At 34.7% G+C, this 24,155-nt stretch overlaps 1 protein-coding gene and 1 long non-coding RNA gene across 2 annotated transcripts; both read left to right on the forward strand.

Moving 5' to 3' along the window:
* The first annotated feature begins 9,670 nt into the window (after window positions 1–9,670).
* LOC139903929 (uncharacterized) lies at window positions 9,671–10,820 on the forward strand. Its single transcript, XR_011778596.1, has 3 exons — window positions 9,671–10,126; window positions 10,352–10,405; window positions 10,495–10,820. It is a non-coding gene; the product is annotated as an uncharacterized lncRNA (long non-coding RNA).
* An 8,679-nt stretch (window positions 10,821–19,499) lies between these two features.
* Window positions 19,500–23,904, forward strand: LOC139839974 (uncharacterized). Its single transcript, XM_071830190.1, has 11 exons — window positions 19,500–19,766; window positions 20,822–20,897; window positions 20,974–21,068; window positions 21,218–21,311; window positions 21,426–21,502; window positions 22,149–22,276; window positions 22,395–22,466; window positions 22,991–23,061; window positions 23,214–23,289; window positions 23,419–23,562; window positions 23,688–23,904. The coding sequence occupies exons 1-11, from the start codon at window positions 19,512–19,514 to the stop codon at window positions 23,725–23,727; spliced, it is 1,128 nt and encodes a 375-aa protein (XP_071686291.1). The 5' UTR covers window positions 19,500–19,511; the 3' UTR covers window positions 23,728–23,904.
* The last annotated feature ends 251 nt before the right edge of the window (window positions 23,905–24,155 follow it).

Raw genomic sequence — 24,155 nt, forward strand, 5'->3', positions numbered from 1 at the left:
ATTTATGTCGCGCTAATAACTAGGTTTTAATTAATGTATTTGTTCAATTTTCAATACTTTTTTTTAATTATATATTTTTCCAGTTTTTAGAATTTTTTAATAATTGCAATCATTTTGATTTTAATTATGCGTGTTTTATATATTTATTTATTGTTTTAATCGCTTAATTTTAATTTAACTTATTAAACAAAATAAAAAATAATATAATTTATACTAAAAAAATAGAAAAAATAAAATAAAATAACATCACTCCAACCCTCAACAATCCACTTAACACTCTGCAACACACATTTGTCACGTCAGCGTCAACTATCCACCCTACCCACCAATACACCAAAAAACCTCTTACCACTACAATTGGTCTTAGAGTTGTCTCTAAAGAGTAACTATCAACCAATTAAAAAGTTTCTTCCAACTAATTGAGTTTTTCCCTTTCTTATTTTAATAACTACGCCATATATATGCCCTTCATTTTTTATTAGATTAAATCTAAATATTTATTTTTTCCGTAACTACATATCTGTGTTCCCTCCTCGAAGCTAAGTAAATATGACGTTTTAATAAATTTTCTAAACATAACCATGAGTGCTATACTTAAGCTTTAGGACATTAAATAGTTGTAACTAGTTGAAAACTACCTCATCAACTTACTAATAACCACATTCCTAACATTTTTGTACTATTATTTATGCACATAATATTTTCTTAAACATAGTTTTTGCTAACCAAGATTCAGTTAGTATATTTGTCTTGTGTTTTCTTTCTCGATCCATCTTTAAACTTAAAATTTACATTTACAATGAATTATCAAGCAATAAAGGCACTGGACATAAAATATAATCGGTGTTGAGGAACAGGGTTATATTATTTGAAAGGTTTTTTTGATTTTATTGAAGAAGAACATGATTGAAAGGAATAAAGTTACTCGATGATTGTACGTTATAGACGACTAAATTTTGAAAATGAAACATTGAATTTTGTGTAGTAAAAAGAACGTGATTTTTACAATTATTTGTAAAAGGTATTAAAATAAAGAACAAGAGATTTGTATGAAAACTGATCGTGTTATTGATAATGATAATACTTGAATTGGTTTTTTACAATTACAATGTGTATGTATATATACACAGACACCAACGGTTGTATTCTATCTAAGGCAAGGAGCCTAATCAATAAATAAGGAAACTATGAGCTGTATTCTGGGCTGTCATTGTGCTGTATGTCAGAAGGGAAATGATGTAGAGCTGATCCCAAATAAGCTAAGTCTTTTACTTGTTTTCTAACACTCCTCCGCAAGTTAAATAGTGGGATCTCCGATATTTAACTTGAAGAGAACATCTTTGAAGAGCCTTCCATTGACAGACTTTGTTAGGATGTCCGCTAGCTGGTCTTCAGATCTGATGAATGGAAGGGATATTATTTTGGCCTCAAGTTTTTCTTTGATGAAGTGTCTGTCAATTTCAATGTGTTTGGTACGATCATGTTGAACAGGGTTTTCTGAGATTGCAGTTGTTGCTTCGTTATCACATATGATTTCGATGGAGTTTTGAGGAGGAAAACCAATTTCGGTCAGAAGTTTCTTTATCCACAAGGCTTCGGTTACTCCTCTGGCAATTCCTCTAAATTCGGCTTCGGCGCTTGAAAGTGCGACAACCTTTTGTTTCGTACTTCTCCAAGTGACTAGGTTTCCACCAACGAGAGCAAAGTATCCTGATGTTGACTTTGTATCTCCTTTCTCTCCTCCGTAACCAGCGTCTGTAAAAATTCGTGTTTTTAAGTGATCGTTCTTCTTGAATAATACCCCATCTCCAACTGTGCCTTTAAGATATCTGATAATTCTCCATACTGCATCCATATGGTGTTGTTGTGGTTGATGCATGAATTGACTGACAACACCTACAGCATAGGCTATGTCAGGGCGAGTATGAGCAAGGTAGATGAGTTTCCCCACGATTCTTTGATATTGACTTCGATCAGCTGACTTTGCCTTGTCTTCTATGTATAATCTTTGGTTCGGAATCATAGGAGTATCTGCTGGCTTGCAGTCGATCATTCCTGTTTCAGCAAGAAGATCGAGAATATATTTCTTTTGACATATAAAGATTCCTTGATGTGATCTTAAAACTTCAATTCCCAAAAAATATTTAAGTCCTCCTAGATCTTTCATTTCAAATTCTTTGAAAAGATTAGTTTTTAAGTTTGAAATTTCTTCTTGATCATTCCCGGTGATGATCATATCATCTACATATATAATGAGACATGTAATAAGATTGTTTCTCCGTTTTAAAAATAAAGTGTGATCAGAGTTGCTCTATTTAAAGCCGTATTTTTTCATTGCTATAGTAAAGCGCCCAAACCAAGCCCGTGGAGATTGTTTTAACCCATAAAGAGATTTTTTAAGGAGGCAGACTTCCCTTTCTTTAAAGTTTGATGTGAAATCGGGAGGTCCTTCCATGTAGACTTCTTCCTTGAGTTCTCCATGTAGAAAGGCGTTTTTTACATCAAATTGATGATGTGGCCAGTCTCTGTTTGCAGCTACTGAGAACAGGACCCTAATGGTATCGATTTTTGCTACCGGTGAAAAAGTTTCTGAGTAATCAATACCATAGGTTTGAGTATAGCCTTTGGCCACAAGTCGAGCTTTGTATCTTTCAATTGTTCCATCAGCTTTGTGTTTTATTGTAAAGACCCATCGACAACCAACTGGTTTCTTTGATTCTGGAAGAATACATTTTTCCCACATATTGTTTGCTTTGAGAGCTTCCATTTCAATGTCCATTGCTTTCCTCCAGTTAGGAGATTTTAGAGCTTCTTCTACTGAGTTGGGAATTTTTTCAGAGTATAATGCGGAAGTGAATTGTTTGGCCTTTGTTGATAAGTTTCTTTTGACGATGTTTGCCATTGGATATCTTGATCTCCGGGGTTCCCTTTCAGGTGAGTACCTCCTTGGTGGAACTCCTCGAGTTGTCCTTGGAGGAAGAATGTACTGAGATTCAGTCGGTTGTTCTGGTTCTGTTTGTTGTTCAGGTTCATTTTGTGGTTCACTGTCATTTTGTGGTTCAGGTTCATCTTGACCTGGTTCAGGCCCATCTTGGTGTTCGGTTTGACCTATACTATTTTCCTGTACTGACATATTTCTTTCATTCTCAGGGTTAGTAGCATTAGTTTCAGTAAATTCAGTACAAACCTCAGTACGGTCGGGGAGATCTTCGGCTGTGGTACTGACAGATGGAGTACTATGAGTTACTTCTTCTGATGATGGTATGTCTAGCCAACTCACATTGTCATCGGATGTCGTCTCCCCCTGACTTGTGTGTTGGGTATCATAGAAGTACTCGGTTTCCAAAAAATCACAGTTCATGGTAGTGAACATGTGCTTTTTCTTAGGACTGTAGCACCTATATCCCTTTTGATTGACACCATACCCGACAAAGACACATTTCTCAGCACATGCATCAAGTTTAGTTCGTTCATTTTTAGGTATATGAACAAACACAGAGCATCCGAAGATTCGTGGTTTAAGAGTGAGATTTGAAGGTGGTTTATAAAATTTTGTTAAGGCTTCGAGAGGATTTTTAAGATCTAGGGCTCTAGTGGGGAGTCGATTAACAAGATAAGTTGCGGTGGCAAGGGCTTCTGGCCAAAAACTTTTTGGAACATTTGATTCAATCATTAAAGCACGAGTAATTTCTAAGAGGATTCGATTTTTCCTTTCTGCCACCCCATTTTGTTGAGGAGTATGTGGACACGTAGTTTGATGAATAATGCCATGTTTTTCACAAAAAAGACTCATTTGGGAGTTGACAAATTCACCACCATTGTCGGATCGAAGAATTTGTATTGTACTTTTAAATTGAGTTTGAATCATGTTAAAAAACATGGTGAATTTGTCAAAGACGTCAAATTTTTTTTTTTAAAAAATGTCCACGTCATACGAGTACAATCATCGATAAATAACAGAAAATATCGAAAGTTATGGCCCCCATTTACCCTCGCAGGTCCCCATACATCATAATGAACTAAAGCAAAAGGACGTTCAGTTTTTGTATTACTCGTTTTATAAGAGTTTTGGTGGCTTTTGGCCAGAATACATGTTTCACACTGAAGTGTTTTATTTGAAGAAAACAAATTCGGAAATAAAATACTTAAATAACTAGAAGAAGGATGACCAGGACGTCTATGCCATAACCAAGCTTGTCTGTCAGGGGTCCCGTGAGCTAGTAGAACGTTACTGTTTTGAGTAACCTCGTCAACATAGTATAACCCATCACATTCAGTACCACGACCAATTATCTCCCCCGTTCTGATGTCCTGTAAGATACAAAATGTTGGGTGTAATAACACAATACAATTAAGTTCTTTAGTTACGTGAGTGACAGATAATAATTTGTGAGATAGGGCGGGAACGTATAAACAATTTTTAAGTTTTAATGTTGGGGATATTTCCACCGTTCCTCCCCCTTTAACTTGGATAACCCCTCCATTTTCAGTTTTAATCTTACTTTTGTTTGGTTTCGATTTATGAAAAATATCATTTTTATCAAACGTCATGGTGTCCGTAGCACCGGAATCAATAATCCATGCACCATTTTTTGTTGTATTTGAAACGACATTAGTATAAGAAACGTTGTTATTATTATTTTTAAAAACGGATTTATTTTTTATTGTCAAATTATTGTTATTATTAATATTACTAATAGTATATTGATTATCAGTATTATGATTATTATTATTATTATTACTATTATTATTATTATTATTATTATTATTATTATTATTATTATTATTATTATTATTATTATTATATTATTATTATTATTATTATTATTATTATTATTATTATTATTATTATTATTATTATTATTATTATTATTATGAATTAAGGACTGTCCAGAAAAAACATTTTGACTGGAGGGGTTTTTTTTGTAAACATTGATATTTAAAGGTGTTATGTGGAGGGGTAGGGTCTAGGGAGGGTGTATTCTGTAAAATTGAAAAAGAATTTGGGGATAAAATCCCCAACCCTAATTTACCCGTCGTCATCCCCAAACCCATCTTACCTGCATTTGTCTCGGTGAGTAATCCGAAACCTGCTTTGGTGGTGGTGCCGGAGTTGTTGGCCTGTTGGTTACCTCCGGTAGCCGCCACCGGTGTTACAATTGCAGCTTTGCCTTTTTTATGGCCGTTGTTCCACCACTCAGGGTATCCTATGACCTTGAAGCATTGCTCCTTCGTATGCCTTTTCATGCCACATTCGTCGCATTTCAGATTGTCTCGATCCCGGGATGATGACGAATAGTCTGACCGGCGGTATTTTTATATATAAGGCCATGGCCATCAGACTCTTTTGATCTTGATGCCGGAGCAACAAGGCCTGAAGCGATGCCGGAGTGGGTAGGAATATCGGTTCGAGTACCAAAGATGGTTTGGTGGGCATTCTCTTTACGAATGGCAGCATATGCTGCTTCAACAGATGGTAATGGTTCGATTCTCAATAGTTCTCTTTTAATATTATCATGTTTCAAATCTAATGCATTTAAAAACTGAAATAGTTTTTGTTCAGACCGAATGTTATTGTATTTGATAATATCATTGGGATGTTCCATGGGATTTGGATCCCTCATCTCAATTTCCCCCCAAATACCCTGTAATTTAAGCCATAGTTCCTCTACTGACTTACCTTCTTGTTTGATGTTGTTTGCTTTTACATGGAGGTTGAAGGTCTGCAGCTTATCTTTTCCTGAACTATAGGTTGTAACAAGGGCATTCCAGAGAGCTTTTGCTGTTGGAAATTGAGTTAAGTTGCTTGCAATCTGTGGCTCAATATTTTGAATAAGCCATGAGAAAACCACAAGGTCTTCTTGGATCCATTTCTGGTTCTTGCTGTCTGTTGGATCTTCAGTGAGATGATTGAGGAGGGCATCTGATTTACCTCCTATTGCAACCTTGATCATCCTAGACCAAAGAGCAAAGTTTGAATTGTTGAGGCTAACATTGATCTTCAATGAATCAGAAAGCCTTTGTGATTGAGATTCCAGGTTTGTTTGAAATAACTTAGCCAATTGGCTGGTTAATTCAGCAATTTGATTGTGTTGAGTTTGGCTGCTGTCACCCATGATGGCCCCTCAAACAGAAAAAAAAAACAGGCAAATGATGAGAATAAAGTGTTTGATTCGATCAATCACTGCTCTGATGCCATATTGAAATAAAGAACAAGAGATTTGTATGAAAACTGATCGTGTTATTGATAATGATAATACTTGAATTGGTTTTTTACAATTACAATGTGTATGTATATATACACAGACACCAACGGTTGTATTCTATCTAAGGCAAGGAGCCTAATGAATAAATAAGGAAACTATGAGCTGTATTCTGGGCTGTCATTGTGCTGTATGTCAGAAGGGAAATGATGTAGAGCTGATCCCAAATAAGCTAAGTCTTTTACTTGTTTTCTAACAAAAGGGATAAATTATTTTTCTACTTTTTAAATAAAACATTTTATAGTTATTTTTTAATAACAACATTAAAGGGTGTCATTAATTTTTTTTAAATATTATATTCTCATATTTGAAATAATATTAACCACACGTTTTAACACTTAAATATAAAAATGTGCAAAATGAAACATTAAGTAAACTTAGCAACACACATATATAAATGTTAGTGCATTTGGTAATTTGCCTTACAACTTCATATTACATGAAAATATAAGAAAAAATAAATAAATAAATAATAGTGAGACAGAGACAAAAATAAACGGCGTGTTTATAATGGAGGAGCCCATTGGTAGGACAGGAGAGGGGAATTACGATGTGTGAACAAAAATGGGAGGTAAAAGAACAAACAAAAACATAAGATGTAAGGAAATAAAGATGAAGGTTATTTGAAAGTAAGGATTCAATTTAGTGCGGTTCAAGAGTTATTTAATTACTTTTCAACTTTATATTGGGAAAAGTATATGAAAATGCATTGAACTTTCACTAAATTTCTATTGTATGCATCTAACTTTTAAATCTCCTATTGTATGCATTTAACTTTCTAAATTGTCCTATTGTATGTATTTAACCTGCTATAATAGGTAACCTTTCATGTCACCTAAATTTCATTTTTAGAAATTTACATTATTGGTCCCTCATGTTTGTAAATCCTAATTTCATTGGTCCCTTCATCATCATCCATCATCTTCATCAAGATAACTCCTACCATTCTCGTTATAATATTATTTTTTTTTAAAATGAGGCTTCCTTGATGTTCAATGTTAATTTATTGTGCAGTTGATACGAACACTCGGCTCTTGAGAAGTATTCACTTTAAGATGAGCAACAAAGTGTGATTTTTTCCTTTGTACCAAAGTTTCAGCTTAAACAGTTTAATCATGAAATATCTTTCTTCTATGCATGGTTACTTATTAAAATCATAATTTGTTCGTGAACTTCATATTGCAGAATATCATTTTAATCCAATTGAACTCATCAGTTTGTGAGTTTTACTACAAATCTCGTACTAAATTTATTTCAGAATTATCTTCCGCATCTGTTTTAAACGTCAACTCAACGAAATCAAACAATCGAAATCATAGATATAAGATATGTTCTTGCAACTGTTCGTCATTAAACCTCTTGTGAGTTTTACTACAAATCTCGTACTAAATTTATTTCAGAATTATCTTCCGCATCTGTTTTAAACGTCAACTCAACGAAATCAAACAATCGAAATCATAGATATGAGATATGTTCTTGCAACTGTTCGTCATTTTTTTAAACTAAAACCTTGAATCTTCGAACTTTCTGTTACAGATCAAATTGATGGTAGATCTGAGCTCCTTGATGTTTGTTTGAGCTATAAGTACCTCAAATCGAATAGAAAAACATCACAGATTTTCAGATCTCAGGGTCAAAGTTCGTTTTCATTCGGTCAACGAATCAATTGACACAAATCTGTGAGTTTCGGGTGTTAAAAATGATTGTCGAGCACTCTAAGGATGATTACAAGCAACTTTCATATTGATGTTATCATCAGAAACGTCATGGATTCTTAAATCGAACTTCGTGTTCATCCTATGCCGACGTCGCTGTTCATCTTCGATTTTGATATTTCTGTTGTGTTTTTACACCGAGTCTTCACAAAAGGTGATAAACGAAATCTATAATCTATTGTTTGCGCATGAACTTGCTTCCAAATACTCTATATATTCATTTGAGCTTGACATGGTTTTCTGATGAAGGAATTAAATGATTCAACTAATCTGATCGTTTATGGTTCAAAAAGATGAATTAATGATAAAGATGAAGATGAATGGATGATGATGATGATGAAGGGACCAATGAAATTAGAATTTACAAACATGAGGGACTAATAATGTAAATATATAATAGAAGATTATCTATTATAACAGGTTAAATACATACAATAGGACAATTTAGAAAGTTAAATGCATACAATAGGAGATTTGAAAGTTGAATGCATACAATAAGAATTTGGTGAAAGTTCAATGCATTTTCATATACTTTTCCCCTTTATATTTATCGTTCATTATGTTTGCTTTTAGAAGCTTCATTTTGATGAGTTGGTTGGTGTTTTAATTGTTAGTTGGTATTGTTAATGTGTGGTCAAATTATCGAAGGTAGAAGTCATTTTGAGGAGGTTGTAGTTGGGTGAGGTGATTCATATTCCTAGAATCAAGTTAGAAGTGTTTTTAGGGAAGTTAAACACGGAATTAATTGATTTGCCTCAACTGTCGGCCTCTCGATATCCTCACTAGTCGAAATTCTATTTCCGACAAAAGAGTGGCCTAAAACACGCCGTCCATAGGTCCGGAGGGCTGATAATCGGAAACCGGAGCATTTGGGTTAAAACTACAATCAGAGACGCAATTTGCTGCATCACCATCGCTATCGAAAGACCCACTCGTCGACCGGGTTAACAGTTAGTCACTAACATGACCTGACTTAGAGTCCATGTAAATCAATCTTTGTTAAATCCAAATAGGAGATTGTGATTACTAACCGATTTAGGAAAGTTAAACACGAAAAATTTACCGTCAACTTTTAACTCGAAAGTATTAGAAAACCCGTGGGACCTCGCGGTGACTTTCCGGAGAATGGTCCTCATGACAGTGAATGAGATGAATGCATTTTACCTCCTCTTACAACCTCCACAAAATTCCTTCCATCCTACATGTTACCTCTTGATGAAACCGAACTCTTAATTGGACACGAGATATCTTCCGTCATTCCAATATTCGTGTTGACAGCAGCTGCGTTGGTATCAGAACGATCAACGAAAACCTTTTTAATTTTCATCGCTTTGTAGGCTCAAATCCACCGACCGTTTATCCGAATGAAGTTTATTAATTCAAAAAAACTATCGACATCGTTAATACCTTTGAACCTCACGAACACGAAACGTTGACCACTAGATAATAGTTTCCTAGCCACATAGTCATCCCTTACAGCACCTTACCTATCGAATAATCTCCAACAATCTACTCGTTTCCAGTTTTCTGAAAAGTTAAAAAACATAAATGACGTGACGCAATTACTACACGATTCAGTATTCGAAGACAAATCTCTCGACTTATAAAGAGCCCTCTCATTAACTCTTGCGACCATGCTACTGGAAGAGCCTCACGTTGCTCCGATGTTGAAGATGATGAAATACAAAGGTCATTTGATTACTTGGTTCTAAGCAACTTCAAGAACATTATTCTTGAGGTTCGCATGTTTTTTAACGTGTATTTTTAACCCGAGTTATGCTGCGGTGGTTTTTCAAACTTTTTAAAACTATAATACGAAATGAATTTATAAAGTTCGCATAATTTGTGTAAAAATTGAGGCTGCTTATGTTGATTGATTAAAGTTTGGCTACAGTGATCAATACAAAAAACGTAGTGTTTGTCTTCAGTTCCCAGTCTCCTTTTCTTATCATTCAACATAATATATTTGGTTTGACTTTCTATGTTATTGTTTGACTTTTTATGTTGATATTCAAGATAACCACCATGGTTCTTGAACTGTGAAACCACAAGCAAACAAGTAGAGAAGTTGGCAACACAATTCAAAGGGATGGATAATTTGGTTTTTGCGAAGATAGATGTTTCTGAAACGAGCACCCGAAATTGGAGGTAAGTATTTTATTAAACTTAGAGGTGGCAAAATGGGTGGGTGTGTAATGGGTCAAAGCAAGATTCTTTTTTTTAATTACTCAAGTTAGATTGACCCAAGTCACCTTAAAGTTGACAATAATTCTGGTTTTAATCTCATCGAGATGATTTTACATGAATATATTAGGTCGACTAACAAATCATTTTTTTTTGTTATTTTTAGAATATTAATGAAATGTTCTGCAGGCCGATGACTATCCAAGAATTCTGATCTACCCAATTAGCAGCAAGCCGAACCGAGTGAGTCATCTTCCTTGCAATACATTATTTGGTCTCAAAGACACATTTTCATGGCAAACCTTAAGCTTAAGTGTTGCTTTTTTGTGCAGATTAACTGCCTACTAAGTTTAACGCGAAAGAATTGGCGATACTATTAACAAATATTTAAAAGAACATGCATGATGAGAAACATGTGGAGAAAGACGAGCTTTGGAATGATTAGGATGAGATTATTATGACTACACAACGCGTAAAAGGGTAATTATCCGAAAATCGAAAATCGTGTAAACATATTACCATTTTAATCGTCTAGAGCCGGTGAAAGGTCAATAAAAAGAGTAATGTAGAAATCGTATGCCTGTCATTTTTTTAAGGTATTAGGTGGATGAACATTAAATAAAAATCTTATGTCTGGGAATTAATTTCTTTGACTGTCTTTTTATTAGTACAAATGTAGTCATATGGTACATAGTCTAACTTATTGTAGGGTTCTATTTTTTCGTAAAAAAAATCATTATGCGTTTTGTAATTAGTGATTTGATTTTAGCTATTAGTAGTGACTGGTGAAGCTAAGTCTTTATGATACTTGGTAGAAAGTTATAAGAATAAGATTTGACAATAGATTAGGTTGCTTCAATATTTTGGAATCAAGTGTCGAAAAGTTGAAGTTATTCCTTAGCTCGGTTTTGGCATGATTTAAGATACATGTGAACTATTGAACATGTGGTGGGTATGTTGGAGGGAAATGAAATTGGATATAGGTTGCCGCAACTCATATCTTCCTCTTCGCGTGAGTATTGCGGGGCTCCACTCATGGTGACATTATCGTAATGAATTGCGGTTTCTACAACTTAGATTGTTATTATGTTTACAGTGTAAACATCTAATAGTTATTCTACTCTTTTAAGCATATAATGACCTAATGCCTTGGATATCAAATACAATCAATTCAATTTTGTTGATTTTTGTAGTTTTGTTGTGGTGTAGTAACACGTTGAATCATAATGGACTCAGTGATCCCTTGATAATCTCATAATATGAAATGTAGAATAGCATGGATCTAACCACTTACGCACGGTAACTCAACTTTGGTCCTTTAAAGTATCCAGGTTGAATTGCCATCTATGCAGAAAACATATCCGACCAATAAATTCTATTAGGAAGCATGAGATGAAAAAAATACTCAGTTGAATTGCATCTATCCAAAGAGCATATGACCAGCATCTTACATGAATCTCGTGGGGAATTCCCAACCTTGGTTGAGAAGTTTAAATCACGTTTTTTCATCACGGCGTGCCAATTTTTAAATTATGGAGGTAGATTGCCCATAATTAAATATGTGATGTGTATTCTTAGCATTTATTTTATGTCTCTATTTGAATGCCCAGAGACAATTCTTATTTCATGGAATGTTCTAATGCTATTTTTTTTTTTTATTTGTTTGTTGCACACATATGTACTCTTACCATGAAGGAGATTCAAAGTATACTGATAATAAAGTAAACAACTTTGCTTTCTATACAATTCCAACACGATAAGAGATTACAATCATGGAGTAATTTGTGAGAAACTCGACCAAAAAATTAAATACAAACACATGCTTTTTTGCTTTATTATGGTTTTCTACTTCGTGTTATTTGTTTTTCGGTTGTAACTTGGTTGTTTCATTATCATTAATTCAACATTATTTCTAATATTGTTTTGGTTTCTAAACAAACTAACAAATACTATATAATATCATATTAGTGGAACAATTCGATATTAAGTTGCCCACTACGCAAGTCCCGCGAATTCGCGGGTGTTAAGCTAGTAGTAGTAATAATAATAATAATAATGATGATGATGATGATGATGATGATGATGATGATGATAATAATAATAATAATAATAATAATAATAATAATTAATAATAATAATAATAATAAAAATAAAATAATTGAAGTAGATCAAATGTTAAAATGAAGACATATGTCCAACCATAATGTATTTTGTTTCTATTGTATTTAGAATTATAGATTTTGTTATGAAATAAAAGTGAATCACTAGTATTATGGGTGTAAATTGTAATCCGACATTAGTCATAACCATTATTCTAAAATTAACCCCTAACATATCATTCCTTTCATATATAATCCACGGTTGGTTTATGACTTCAAGTTCATTACGATTTCATGTTCATTATAGTAAATCTATGGTTTCTTTATCGTTTGATATTCACGTTGTAATGAAGTATTATATATGAATGCTACATATATTTTATTATTGTTCATCTTTAAATATATATTACTCAGTATATAAGTCTATGATGTAAATATTTGAAAAATGAGGGTGTTAAGTTACTGTTATCATATAATTGCCTAGTTTTTCTAGTTTACTAATGATTTACATAAATTTGGAGTGTAAAAGACTAAAATGATGTACCTACTCTTATATTTAAATACAAATCTTCAATGTATTAAACACATAATTGAATTTTCATATTACAAACAACCAAATTAACCGCTTTACATTTCTACATTAACCAATTTAATCGACTCCTTATTAAACGAACCAAGTACTTAGTTAAACATATAGATAAATAGATTAAGTGCTTTAGTCTTATCAAACGAACCAAGTGCTTTGCAATACCAAAAGTTTAAAGGAGTTAATATTATTGCTAAAGGTGCCACTAACAGTGTGGTTAAGGATTCGTACGTGCTTGAAGAGCATACCACTTTCATTCGACCTTTGGATCTCCGTGTTACGAAAAGCAAAATCAAGGCGAAGAAGGTTATGGATTCGTATGTGCTTAGGGATGAAGAGGAAGTGGACACGCCGAATGATGATGGTAACGAATTCGCATTTCGGGATGAAGATGAACTTGGAGATTCCGACAACAACGACCCCGGGTTATTTGATGTGGATCGGAACCTTAGCTTCTTTGAAAGTCTTGAGAAGGAAGGCACGCACCCTACTCCCGTGCCAGGTGTTAGGATTGGTAGCTTCGACTAAGGTATCATCATATGCGATTAAAAATCGAGGTGGCAAGAAATTTAATCGTTTGAAAGTTGATGGTGTGGTTATTAAGCCGATCATAAAAATTCGGAAAGGTAAAGGTAAAGCGGTTGTCGGGTAGTTTTTTGAGCGGTTTTGTTTGTTTCTATATTTGTAGTTGTTAAAATGCAATGCAAATTTAGATAATATGGAATTAGTAATGTATGTAAATATCTAGATATTAAAATGTAAAAGAAATATTTAGATATTAATGAGAAAAAATCTAGATGTTAAAATGTAAAAATCTAGATATTTTTATGTGGTAAAAATATCTAGATATTTATCCATGGAAAAATCTAGTGTGTAGAAGTTTCCATGGAGTAGTATAAATATGGGTGGTGATTTCATTTGTGTGTATATTGTGTGTGAAGTAAGGTGTGAGAGTTGTGAGGAAGTAAGAAGAGTGTGAGTTAGAGAAGAGAAAACTTATAAGTAAGTATTATTGTAATTGTATTTTGTATTAATAAAAGTGTTCTTTGTTAAGTTTCCCGGTTAAGCCTTAGTTCGTGTTTAAGTTCTTAGTGCACTTGTGTTATTTTTATTATATGGTCGGCTCTGCCGCCTAAGTGATATATGGTCAGTTATACCGCCTGGATGATATATGGTCGACACTGTCGCCTAAGAATTATTGTGCACTAAAGATTTATAAAATTAAAGGCTAACCAACGTCAAAGTGTTGGTGTAGTGAGTGAGTAAAACCTAGGTCCTCTATAGTGGGTGTGTTGGGCTCGTCGAAGCTTCCAACAATTGGTATCAGAACGGGTCGTTCGGGACCATTTCTAGTGGAGAAAATCGGTAAACGTTGGACGTTTGCATCGACTTGTTTTCATCAAGGCTCTAAGGGAGATTCTGTCGGAGCACAGTTAGGAACTGTGAAAGCTCATCGGTGAGGGACCAAGCTTATTGGACGTTGGACGTCATGATGGCAGAACTTGCAAGTTCGAGCAGTGGAATCAAAAGTCTCAATAACCACAACTATGGTTATTGGCGGACTTGCATAGAATCCTACCTACAAGGACATGATTTATGGGAAATAGTTGATGGCAGTGATACAACGCCTCCACCGAAAGAAAATGCCGAAGCCTTGAGAAAATGGAACATCAAGGCCGGGAAGGCTTTATTTATATTGAAGACTACAATCGAGGAGAATCTATTGGAGCACATCCGTGACGAGAAAACACCAAAGGCAGCTTGGGAAACTTTTGAAAAATTGTTTTCAAAGAAGAATGAAGAACGCCTCCAGCTCTTGGAAAATGAGCTCGCAAGTATCTCACAAGGAAGTCTATCTATTTCTCAGTATTTCACCAAGATGAAATCTATTTGTCGTGAGATATCTCAACTTGCTCCTGAAGAGAAAGTGAGTGATGCAAGAATGAAGAGAATTATCATCCATGGCTTAAGATCCGAGTATAATGGATTTATAGCAGCTGTGAGAGGATGGCCTACTCAACCATCATTAATAGAGCTGGAGAATTTATTGACTAATCAAGAGGCATTAGCCAAGCAGATGAATGAAGTAACCATAAAAGACGGAGAAGATGCACTCTTCACCAATAAGAAGAAAGCAACATCTCGAAGACAAGAGGCGATGAAAGAAAGTAAGACATATGGGCGGAAGGGTCACCCAAAATCAAAAGGCAACGCTTCAGGGGGAGCTCAACAAGGAAGAAGAGATCATCGCCAACAATACGGAGAAAATGATAAGAAAAAGAATGGTGAATGCTTCAATTGTGGCAAGAAGGGTCATTTTGCTCGAGATTGTAGATTCCCCAGAAGGTGAACTTTCGAAGAAAATGTGGCCGCCGCAAGAGATGAGAAGAAAGAGGTCACATTTGAAGCATCCATTAATGAGGAAACTTGGGATGCAGAAGCAGGACTCTCCGTTGAAGTTGACATGGATGATCAAGCTCTTGCAGCAACCTTAAAGTCAAAATAAACTACAAAGATGATTGGATCGTTGATTCTGGGTGCTCAAATCATATGAACAATGATGAGACGAAGCTGCAAGAAATGGATGATTATAAAGGAAAGAGAGTCGTGTTGACAGCCGACAATTCAAGGTTATCTATTTCTCACATTGGAAAGACAATAATTCCAAATGAAGGCGGCTCTCATAAGCTCCAACTCGAGAAGGTGTATCTTGTCCCTGGCCTAAAGAAAAATTTACTATCAGTACTACAATTGACAGCAGAAGGAAATTATGTGCTCTTTGGACCAGAAGATGTGTCCGTATTCAAGAGAGTAAAGGTGGTTGGCAATCCAGTTATGCATGGAAGAAGAATAGAATCGGTCTATATATTATCTGCTGAAACAGCTTATGTGGATAAGACTCGAAAGAATGAGACGGCTGATCTGTGGCATGAACATCTTGGGCATGTGGGATACAATAAGTTAAAGGAGATGATGGTGAAACTCATAGTAAATGGGCTTCCTCAAATTGATATCCGAACAGATACAATATGTGTTGGATGTCAATTTGGCAAAGCTCACCAATTGCCATTCAAGGAGTCAGTGCATCAGTCCAAGACACAACTAGAGCTCATACACTCAGATGTCTTCGTCCCAGTAAAACAAACATCACTTGGAGGTATGAAGTATATGGTGACATTCATTGATGACTTCTCAAGGTATGTGTGGGTTTACTTCATGAAAGAAAAGTCAGAGACTTTTCTGAAGTTTAAAGAGTTCAAGAAGAAGATAGAAAGTGAGCTCAATTATAAGATTCGGTGCTTACGCATAGATAATGGAAGAGAATATTTATCGACTGAGTTCAATATCTATCTTCAGAAGCACAAGATCATAAGGCAATTAACTTACCCCAATACTCCACAACAGAATGGAGTGGCAGAACGCAAGAATCGTCACCTTGCTGAAACTTGTCGAAGTATGCTTCATGGTAAGAATGTACCAGGAAGATTTTGGGCCGAATGTATGAGGATGGAATCATATGTGATTAATAGGCTTCCACAAACCAAGTTGGGGCATATTTCACCGTATGAAAGATTATGGAAGATCAAGCCAACTGTCAACCATCTCAAAGTTTTTGGATGTGTATGCTACGTCTTCGTACCAGATCACCTACGAAGCAAATTTGATAAGAAGGCAATCCGATGCATTTTTGTCGGTTATGATGAATCAAGAAAAGGATGGAGATGTTGTGATCCAAATACTGGAAAATGTCATACTTCAAGAAATGTGGTATTTGATGAATCTTCTTCATGGTGGTCACCTCAAAAGATAGAGCTTCCAGAATCTCATGGATTAGAAGAAGGTCCAGAAGAAAAAGAAGAACCTAAAGAGCCGATATTGGATCCAATAAAAGAAGGAGAAGGCTCGTACTCTAAGGAAAAGGGTCTATGGAAAACTGGTGTACATCAATCTATATCCGAGGAGGTTCATCCAAGCCAAAAGAAAGTCGAGGAGCATGCACAAGAATTAAGAAGATCAACAAGATCAAGACAACCTAATCCAAGGTATGCCAATGCTGCTCATGTGGATGAATCAATACCTATTGAGCCTTCCACTTATGAAGAAGCAGCACAAAGTAGAGAGTGGCAAAAAGCGATGGAAGAAGAAATTAATGCACTAACAGAAAATCAGACATGGAATTTAGTTCCAAAGCCAAAAGATGTGAAACCAATATCTTGTATGTGGGTTTACAAGGTGAAGACTCGATCAGATGGCTCCATATAAAGGTATAAAGCTCGACTTGTTGCTCGAGATTTTTCTCAACAATATGGGCTGGATTATGAAGAAACGTTTAGTCCAGTGGTGAAGATCACAACAATTCGAGCTAACTAGCTTTAGCCGCTAGCAAATCTTGGAAGTTGTGGCAGATGGATGTCAAGAACGCTTTCTTACATGGAGAACTTAACAAAGACATTTATATGGAGCAACCAAGAGGCTTTGAGAACAAGATTCATCCTGAGCATGTATGCAAATTAAAGAAGGCACTATATGGCTTGAAGCAGGCTCCAAGAGCTTGGTACGAGAAAATTGGTGAGTTCTTGGTACAAAGTGATTTTACAGTTGCCCCTTCAGATTCTAGTTTATTTGTGAAACAAGATCAAGGAAAACTAGCCATAGTGCTAGTATATGTGGATGACTTAATCAGCACGGGAGATCACTATGAGGAGATCCAAAGAACAAGAGAAAATCTGTCTATCAGATTTCATATGAAGGAGCTTGGAGAACTCAAACATTTTCTTGGACTCAAAATAGAGCAGAAAAGAGAAGGATTATTTCTGGGACAACAGAAATATGCGCGAGATCTTTTACAAAAGTACGGAATGCTTAATTGCAAACCTATCTCAACTCCGATGGATCCGAATACAAAACTACGAGCAGATGAAGGAAAAAGTCTTCAAGATGTTACCATGTATCGAAAGATGGTCGGAAGCCTTATTTATCTCACACTAAGCCGGCCAGACATATCTTATGCAGTTGGAGTGGTTAGTCGATACATGAGCAATCCGAAGAAGCCTCACCTTGATGTTGTACGACGCATCTTAAGGTATGTTAAAGGCACTATTAACTTTCGTATTTTATACAAGAAAACAAAAGAATGTCACGTGACTGAATATTGTGACGCCGATTACGCTGGATACTATGATACACGACGGTCAACAACTGGATACATGTTTAGTCTTAGATCGGGAGTAATATCATGGTGCAGCAAGAGACAACCAACTGTATCCTTATCAAGCACTGAAGCAGAATATCGATCGGCAGCATCAGCAACACAAGAAATTATGTGGTTAAAGCAACTAATGGAAGATCTACATCAATCAGTAGATTATCAAGTAAAGCTTTTCTGCGATAACCTATCAGCTATACGTCTAGCAGAAAATCCAGTCTTTCATGCGAGAACAAAACATATAGAAGTGCACTATCACTATGTTCGCGAAAAGGTTCTTGAAGGGGAGATCAATATGGTGCCAACAAAGACAGATGAACAAGTTGCAGATATATTCACCAAGAGTTTAAGTAAACCAAAGTTTGAAAAATTCAGAGAAGCACTTGGAATGGTCTGCAAGTCACCAATGGAAGAAAATTTGCATTGAGGGGATTGTTAAAATGCAATGCAAATTTAGATAATATGGAATTAGTAATGTATGTAAATATATAGATATTAAAATGTAAAAGAAATATCTAGATATTAATGAGGAAAAATCTAGATGTTAAAATGTAAAAATCTAGATATTTTTATGTGGTAAAAATATCTAGATATTTATTCATGGAAAAATTAGTGTGTAGAAGTTTCCATGGAGTAGTATAAATATGGGTGGTGATTTCATTTGTGTGTATGTTTTGTGTGAAGTAAGGTGTGAGAGTTGTGAGGAAGTAAGAAGAGTGTGAGTTAGAGAAGAGAAAACTTATAAGTAAGTAATATTGTAATTGTATTTTGTATTAATAAAAATGTTCTTTGTTAAGTTTTCCAGTTAAGCCTTAGTTCGTGTTTAAGTTCTTAGTGCACTTGTGTTATTTTTATTATATGGTCGGCTCTGCCGCCTAAGTGATATATGGTCGGTTATACCGCCTGGATGATATATGGTCGACACTGTCGCCTAAGTATTATTGTGTACTAAAGATTTATAAAATTAAAGGCTAACCAACGTCAAAGTGTTGGTGTAGTGAGTGAGTAAAACCTAGGTCCTCTATAGTGGGTGTGTTGGGCTCGTCGAAGCTTCCAACAGTAGTTTTTGGTTAGATTTGGATTTTGTATTGGTTGTGATCTTTTGATTGTGTTCTGTGTGCGTTTTAGTGTTTCGCTAGTTCAAGGCTCGTACTTAGTTAGCTTAGACTCTTTGTTTAGTTTTAGTGAACATTTTTTGCTTCCGAGCCTTGTTTTGCGTTTGGATCATTGTATTTTTGTTCTTTTTTTTCAACGATCGATAAGAAGACTTTGTTATACGTTATCATTATTTTTCAAAAGAAAAAAATGTTTAAGCTATGAGTATGAGGTGGTTTCCATCCCTAACGCACATGACCTCCACATGATCACCCAAAAGAAAACTTAGTTTTTTATTATGAAAATGTGAAATAAATAAATAAATAAATACGTGGCATACAAACGGAAGGAAATAACATTTGTATGGTTATGGCTTTCTCTCTACCTTCGCCTCCTCCGCTCAATATTCCGGCCATATATTCTTCATCCACCGTCAACATTAATCGAAATAAACTATCACTCACACGAACATTCGTTACTAAAGCTTCACCAAACGACGAAGATAAAACGCCGTCGTTCAATCCGTTCGGTTTCGTCACTGATAATCCTTCAAGCCGAAACGCTATTCAACTACCTGAAGCTCCGGCAGAAGACGGTAACGTCGGTCAAATGCTTTCTGTAAGTATTATTCTCAATTTTTTCTATACTTAAAATCGATTACACGAATTCGAAATACTAATAGTATTATATTTGTGCGCTTATATCAATAATTTCAAATTCATAGCATAATTGTTAATGTTATGTGATACTTTGAGGTAATTTGCTTTTATTCGTTGAGTAAGTGTTATATAAATATGCATTCATAGATTAAGTCAATTTTTCGCAATTAAATAACAGGATCGAGATGATATCCATATAGTTTATGTTCGTATATCAGTTACTCGAAAATAGGAGCTTAATTGTCACCATTTTGAGCTAATTTGTGTTTCATTTCATTGCGTAATTGATATACATATACTTATACGTGTACTTTTTTTTAGATGTGGTCAGTTGTGCTTAAGCATAGTATTCAGTCCATAATTAATATGCGTATAACACTTTATACTGAATTTCGAACTCCATTTTACTATAGTATCTTTTTAGTTGATTTTATTTTAGTTTTATTTAGTTGAGTAAATGAGTAAATGTATATACAATATATTTTTGAGATTATGTTAATTTTACTAATGTGCATATATAGATGATGAACTTTCGTTATCAGTTACCTATGTTTACTATCTTTTTTTATTCGCGAATCATTGCTCACTTATTACTATTTTGTGGTTTGCTGAGTTGCTTAATAATACATTCTCTATCTAACAGTCAACCTCCTGGTAATGATCTGTTTACGTTGACGTTAATTATAAAGTAAATTTGTAAGTTATTTTTAAAGTAGAATCTGAATTAACAGAAGAGTAAGGATGTATAATAGCATGACCCGTGACTTCCTGGATATGATTGGGTGGGTGGTTGATGGCCCTCGTGACCCCGTCAGTGACCTTAATACCGCCGTTCATAAAAAAAAAAAAAAAAAGGATGTATAATGGATAATTAAGTATTAACTTTATTGACTCCAAGCTTTTCTTTTAGTTAGCATTTGGTTCTTTCCGCTCACAGCGTGATATTTTATAAGTGAATTATATCTGCAATGATGCTGCAAATTATGTTAAAAATTGGTGGTTCTAAATTTATAGAGAATAGAAGATAAGGGGAGGGATTATGGCTCTTATATTAAATCCGGAGGATTTACATGGTTTGTTAGAGAAACAGGTACGTAAAATAAGTTAAAATTAATATACAGACACAAAATCAAAATCAACATTAACATATGTTTCAAACCTTATAGGTTCATCTGATGCTCGTCTTGGCCCACGTGGAACTGTTGTTTTTCTCCATGGTGCTCCAACACAGTCTTACAGTTATCGAGTTGTAATGTCTCAGGTTGTGCTTTTGATCCTATCGTGTAAATGTTTGAGTTCTTCATTTGTCATAAGTATATCAGTTTCTAAACACCATTATTGACGAGTTACATAAATCAAATAAGTATTTTTTTTTTATATCTAATGATCTTTCATAATTTTTTTCTTTAGCTGGCAGATTCTGGTTTCCACTGTTTCGCACCTGATTGGATAGGATTTGGTTTCAGCGACAAGCCACAACCAGGATATGGCTATGATTACACTGGTGTGTGATATATTGGGAGGAAAATTAATTTATGAACACTTACTATACTCCTTTGCTAGTCAAGCTATATGAAGTACCGATACGTTGAGCAATCTAACGAAGTTTTATTGACAGAGAAAGAGTACCATGAACAACTGGATAAATTGCTCAATAAACTAGACATCAAATCTCCTTTCTCTTTAGTGGTCCAGGTTTGAACTCTATTGACTCGATGGTTTATTCTTGGTGTTTTTGATGAATCCGAGTGTTTCTTATTAGCTCCTGCTGATTGTATGACTCCCCTTAATCCACAAAGATACGTGAAAAATATTAAACTAGCACCAATACTATAGCAACTTTAAAAAGATGCCTAATATTAACTTTTGTTTTCATTTTGATGTGGTGGCATGTCGTTAATACGACCTTAATGGCGTAATTTTGCCTCATGATATAACGTCAACTATAAGTTTTCTGTTTGCCTAAGTTTGAGAAGATACCATTTAAATTTAATGAAAAATCAAACTACTGCATTTTGTATGTCAACCTTATTTGATTTAGTTAATCGGGAAATAATGTACTTCCTTGAATCTCTTTCATTTTTTTAAAACCAATTCATAAATTTTTGTTCTGTACAATGTACTTGATGTTAATGAGTTACTATTGTGGCATATCGAGTATCCGTACTAAAAAAGCTATATGTTTTTAAGAATAGACAAGGAATCCTTTGTCCATATTTAAAAAAATATGACATTTTTTTTTATTCTTTAATCAAATAAGGCCTTAATCTCTTGATCTGATATGAGTATTAGGTTGCATATATCAAAATTACATATCTAAGCTTCTTTACTTCTATTGTAGGGGTTTCTTGTAGGTTCCTATGGATTAACTTGGGCCTTGAAAAATCCGAGCAGGATATCCAAACTTGTGATAATGAACACTCCTTTAACAGCTTCATCTCCTATCCCAGGACTGTTTCAACAGCTCAGGTTCAAATAAAACCACTAGCAATTTAATTATTTAATTATAGTTATAATGTGTGGTGAAAATCAGGACTTTATGTTGTCATGTACTTTCATCTGCTTATGATTTATTCTTTGTATACAGAATCCCACTGCTTGGTGAATTCACCTGCCAGAATGCTATAATGGCTGAGCGCTTCATTGAAGCAGGTAGCGCGTACGTATCCAGTACTGCTTTTATTTACACAATGCTTAACTTGAATTTTCATAGTGGCTATGTAATAGAGGAGATTGATAATTGAACTTCAAGCATATTACAGTAAGTGAATGTTACAGTAAAGACTAGATGTAATAATTAGCTGAAATGGAACTAGTCAAAGGGGGTCAAAAGTCATTTTCAAAGGCTTGAAACATTCTGTATCACTTTATTAAACTAACAGATACAACAAGTAGGAAAATTGACATTAAAGTGCTGTCGGCCGGCCCAATCCTTTTTGATAAGTTATCCCAACCTGTGCATTTCCCAACTCTAGTAAAGAATGTGAAATCACATTTGATTATATAAAAAAAAAAAAAAAAAGAGGTGTACAAAAAGTTAACAAGTGCTACTTCACAACACGGAAATACGTTTATCATTTATCCCGTTTCTGGGTAGTCCATTTGTTGATACATCTGAAGTTACCCTACAAATTATTCAAATTCCATTGCGCTATATTCTTACTAACATTGTTCTTATGGCAGCTATTCCCTGAAGGTGGAAAAGGCTGACGTTTATCGACTACCATATCTGAAAAGCAGTGGACCTGGATTTGGTTTGTAAATCGTTTCCTGTTCTTCCATTGTCGGTTAATACAGACACGACACCAATGACTAAAACTATACTTACTGTCAATAAAAATTAAACCGTGTATAATGTTGACTAGATTGCTAATTTTCTCCTCATACTTTGTACTTCCTGTTTTAGCTTTGCTTGAAGCTGCCAAAAGAGCCAACTTTAAAGGGACATCAGGACAGATAGCTGAAGGCTTTGCATCCGGAAGGTATAACTTCATTACAATATTCAATTCTTGTAGGATTATTTTTATGTTGAAAACCGATGATCTACATACATTAAATGTTTTTATGTACTTATACTAATTATAATATAAAAGTTGGTGTTTATGGTGCAGATGGGATATACCAATACTAGTTGCGTGGGGTATATCAGACAAGTATCTTCCTCAATCAATTGCAGAGGAGTTCCAAAAAGGAAACCCATCTGCTGTAACTCTAAAGTTAATCGAAGGAGCTGGTCATATGCCTCAAGAAGACTGGTAACGTGTTTTATAATATACGAATATTTAATCCGGACTTATGGATAGAACATTATTGTTAATTTATCTATCAACTCTAATATTGCAACTTGCACACCTAACACAACTCATTAAATTTCTTACAGGCCTGAGAAGGTTATTGATGCTCTTAGATACTTTCTCTGAGCATTATACTATTGTAACCATCGATCACCTGATAGTTACTAAAAATTGTGAATACCTTCTTACTTTTGATTATGTAATTATAATTTATTATTTATAAACTTTCTTCATCTATGCCCAGACACGGATTAGTATATGTATAGTCTTGCATTCATATACGTATTATCTTGTTGAAGTTCACATTCTGAGCACTATGTTTTCTACTCATTAGGCTTACTTCGTGTTCATTCATTCGGGAAAACAACAAGACATAATAATGTGTACCTATATAGTTGTATGCTTTAGTAATCTGAAAAATAATTATTTAAATTACAGCCAAAACTAAATTCTACAAAGTGTATATGCTACAGATTTTTCTAAGAACTATATATAATTGAGACTTTAGAGACACGGCCCACGTGCTTGAGCAATTTGAGGCTCCATCACAATCA

This window comes from Rutidosis leptorrhynchoides, chromosome 4, assembly GCF_046630445.1.
Source record: "Rutidosis leptorrhynchoides isolate AG116_Rl617_1_P2 chromosome 4, CSIRO_AGI_Rlap_v1, whole genome shotgun sequence".
Taxonomy (NCBI): domain Eukaryota; kingdom Viridiplantae; phylum Streptophyta; class Magnoliopsida; order Asterales; family Asteraceae; genus Rutidosis; species Rutidosis leptorrhynchoides.

Excerpts from the sequence above, each read along its gene's own strand:
- LOC139839974 (XM_071830190.1), top strand. The coding sequence starts at position 19,512 with ATGGTTATGGCTTTCTCTCTACCTTCGCCTCCTCCGCTCAATATTCCG. Across the intron at positions 20,898-20,973 it reads ATGGTTTGTTAGAGAAACAG|GTTCATCTGATGCTCGTCTT; the intron begins GTACGTAAAATA and ends CAAACCTTATAG. Across the intron at positions 22,277-22,394 it reads GGACTGTTTCAACAGCTCAG|AATCCCACTGCTTGGTGAAT; the intron begins GTTCAAATAAAA and ends CTTTGTATACAG.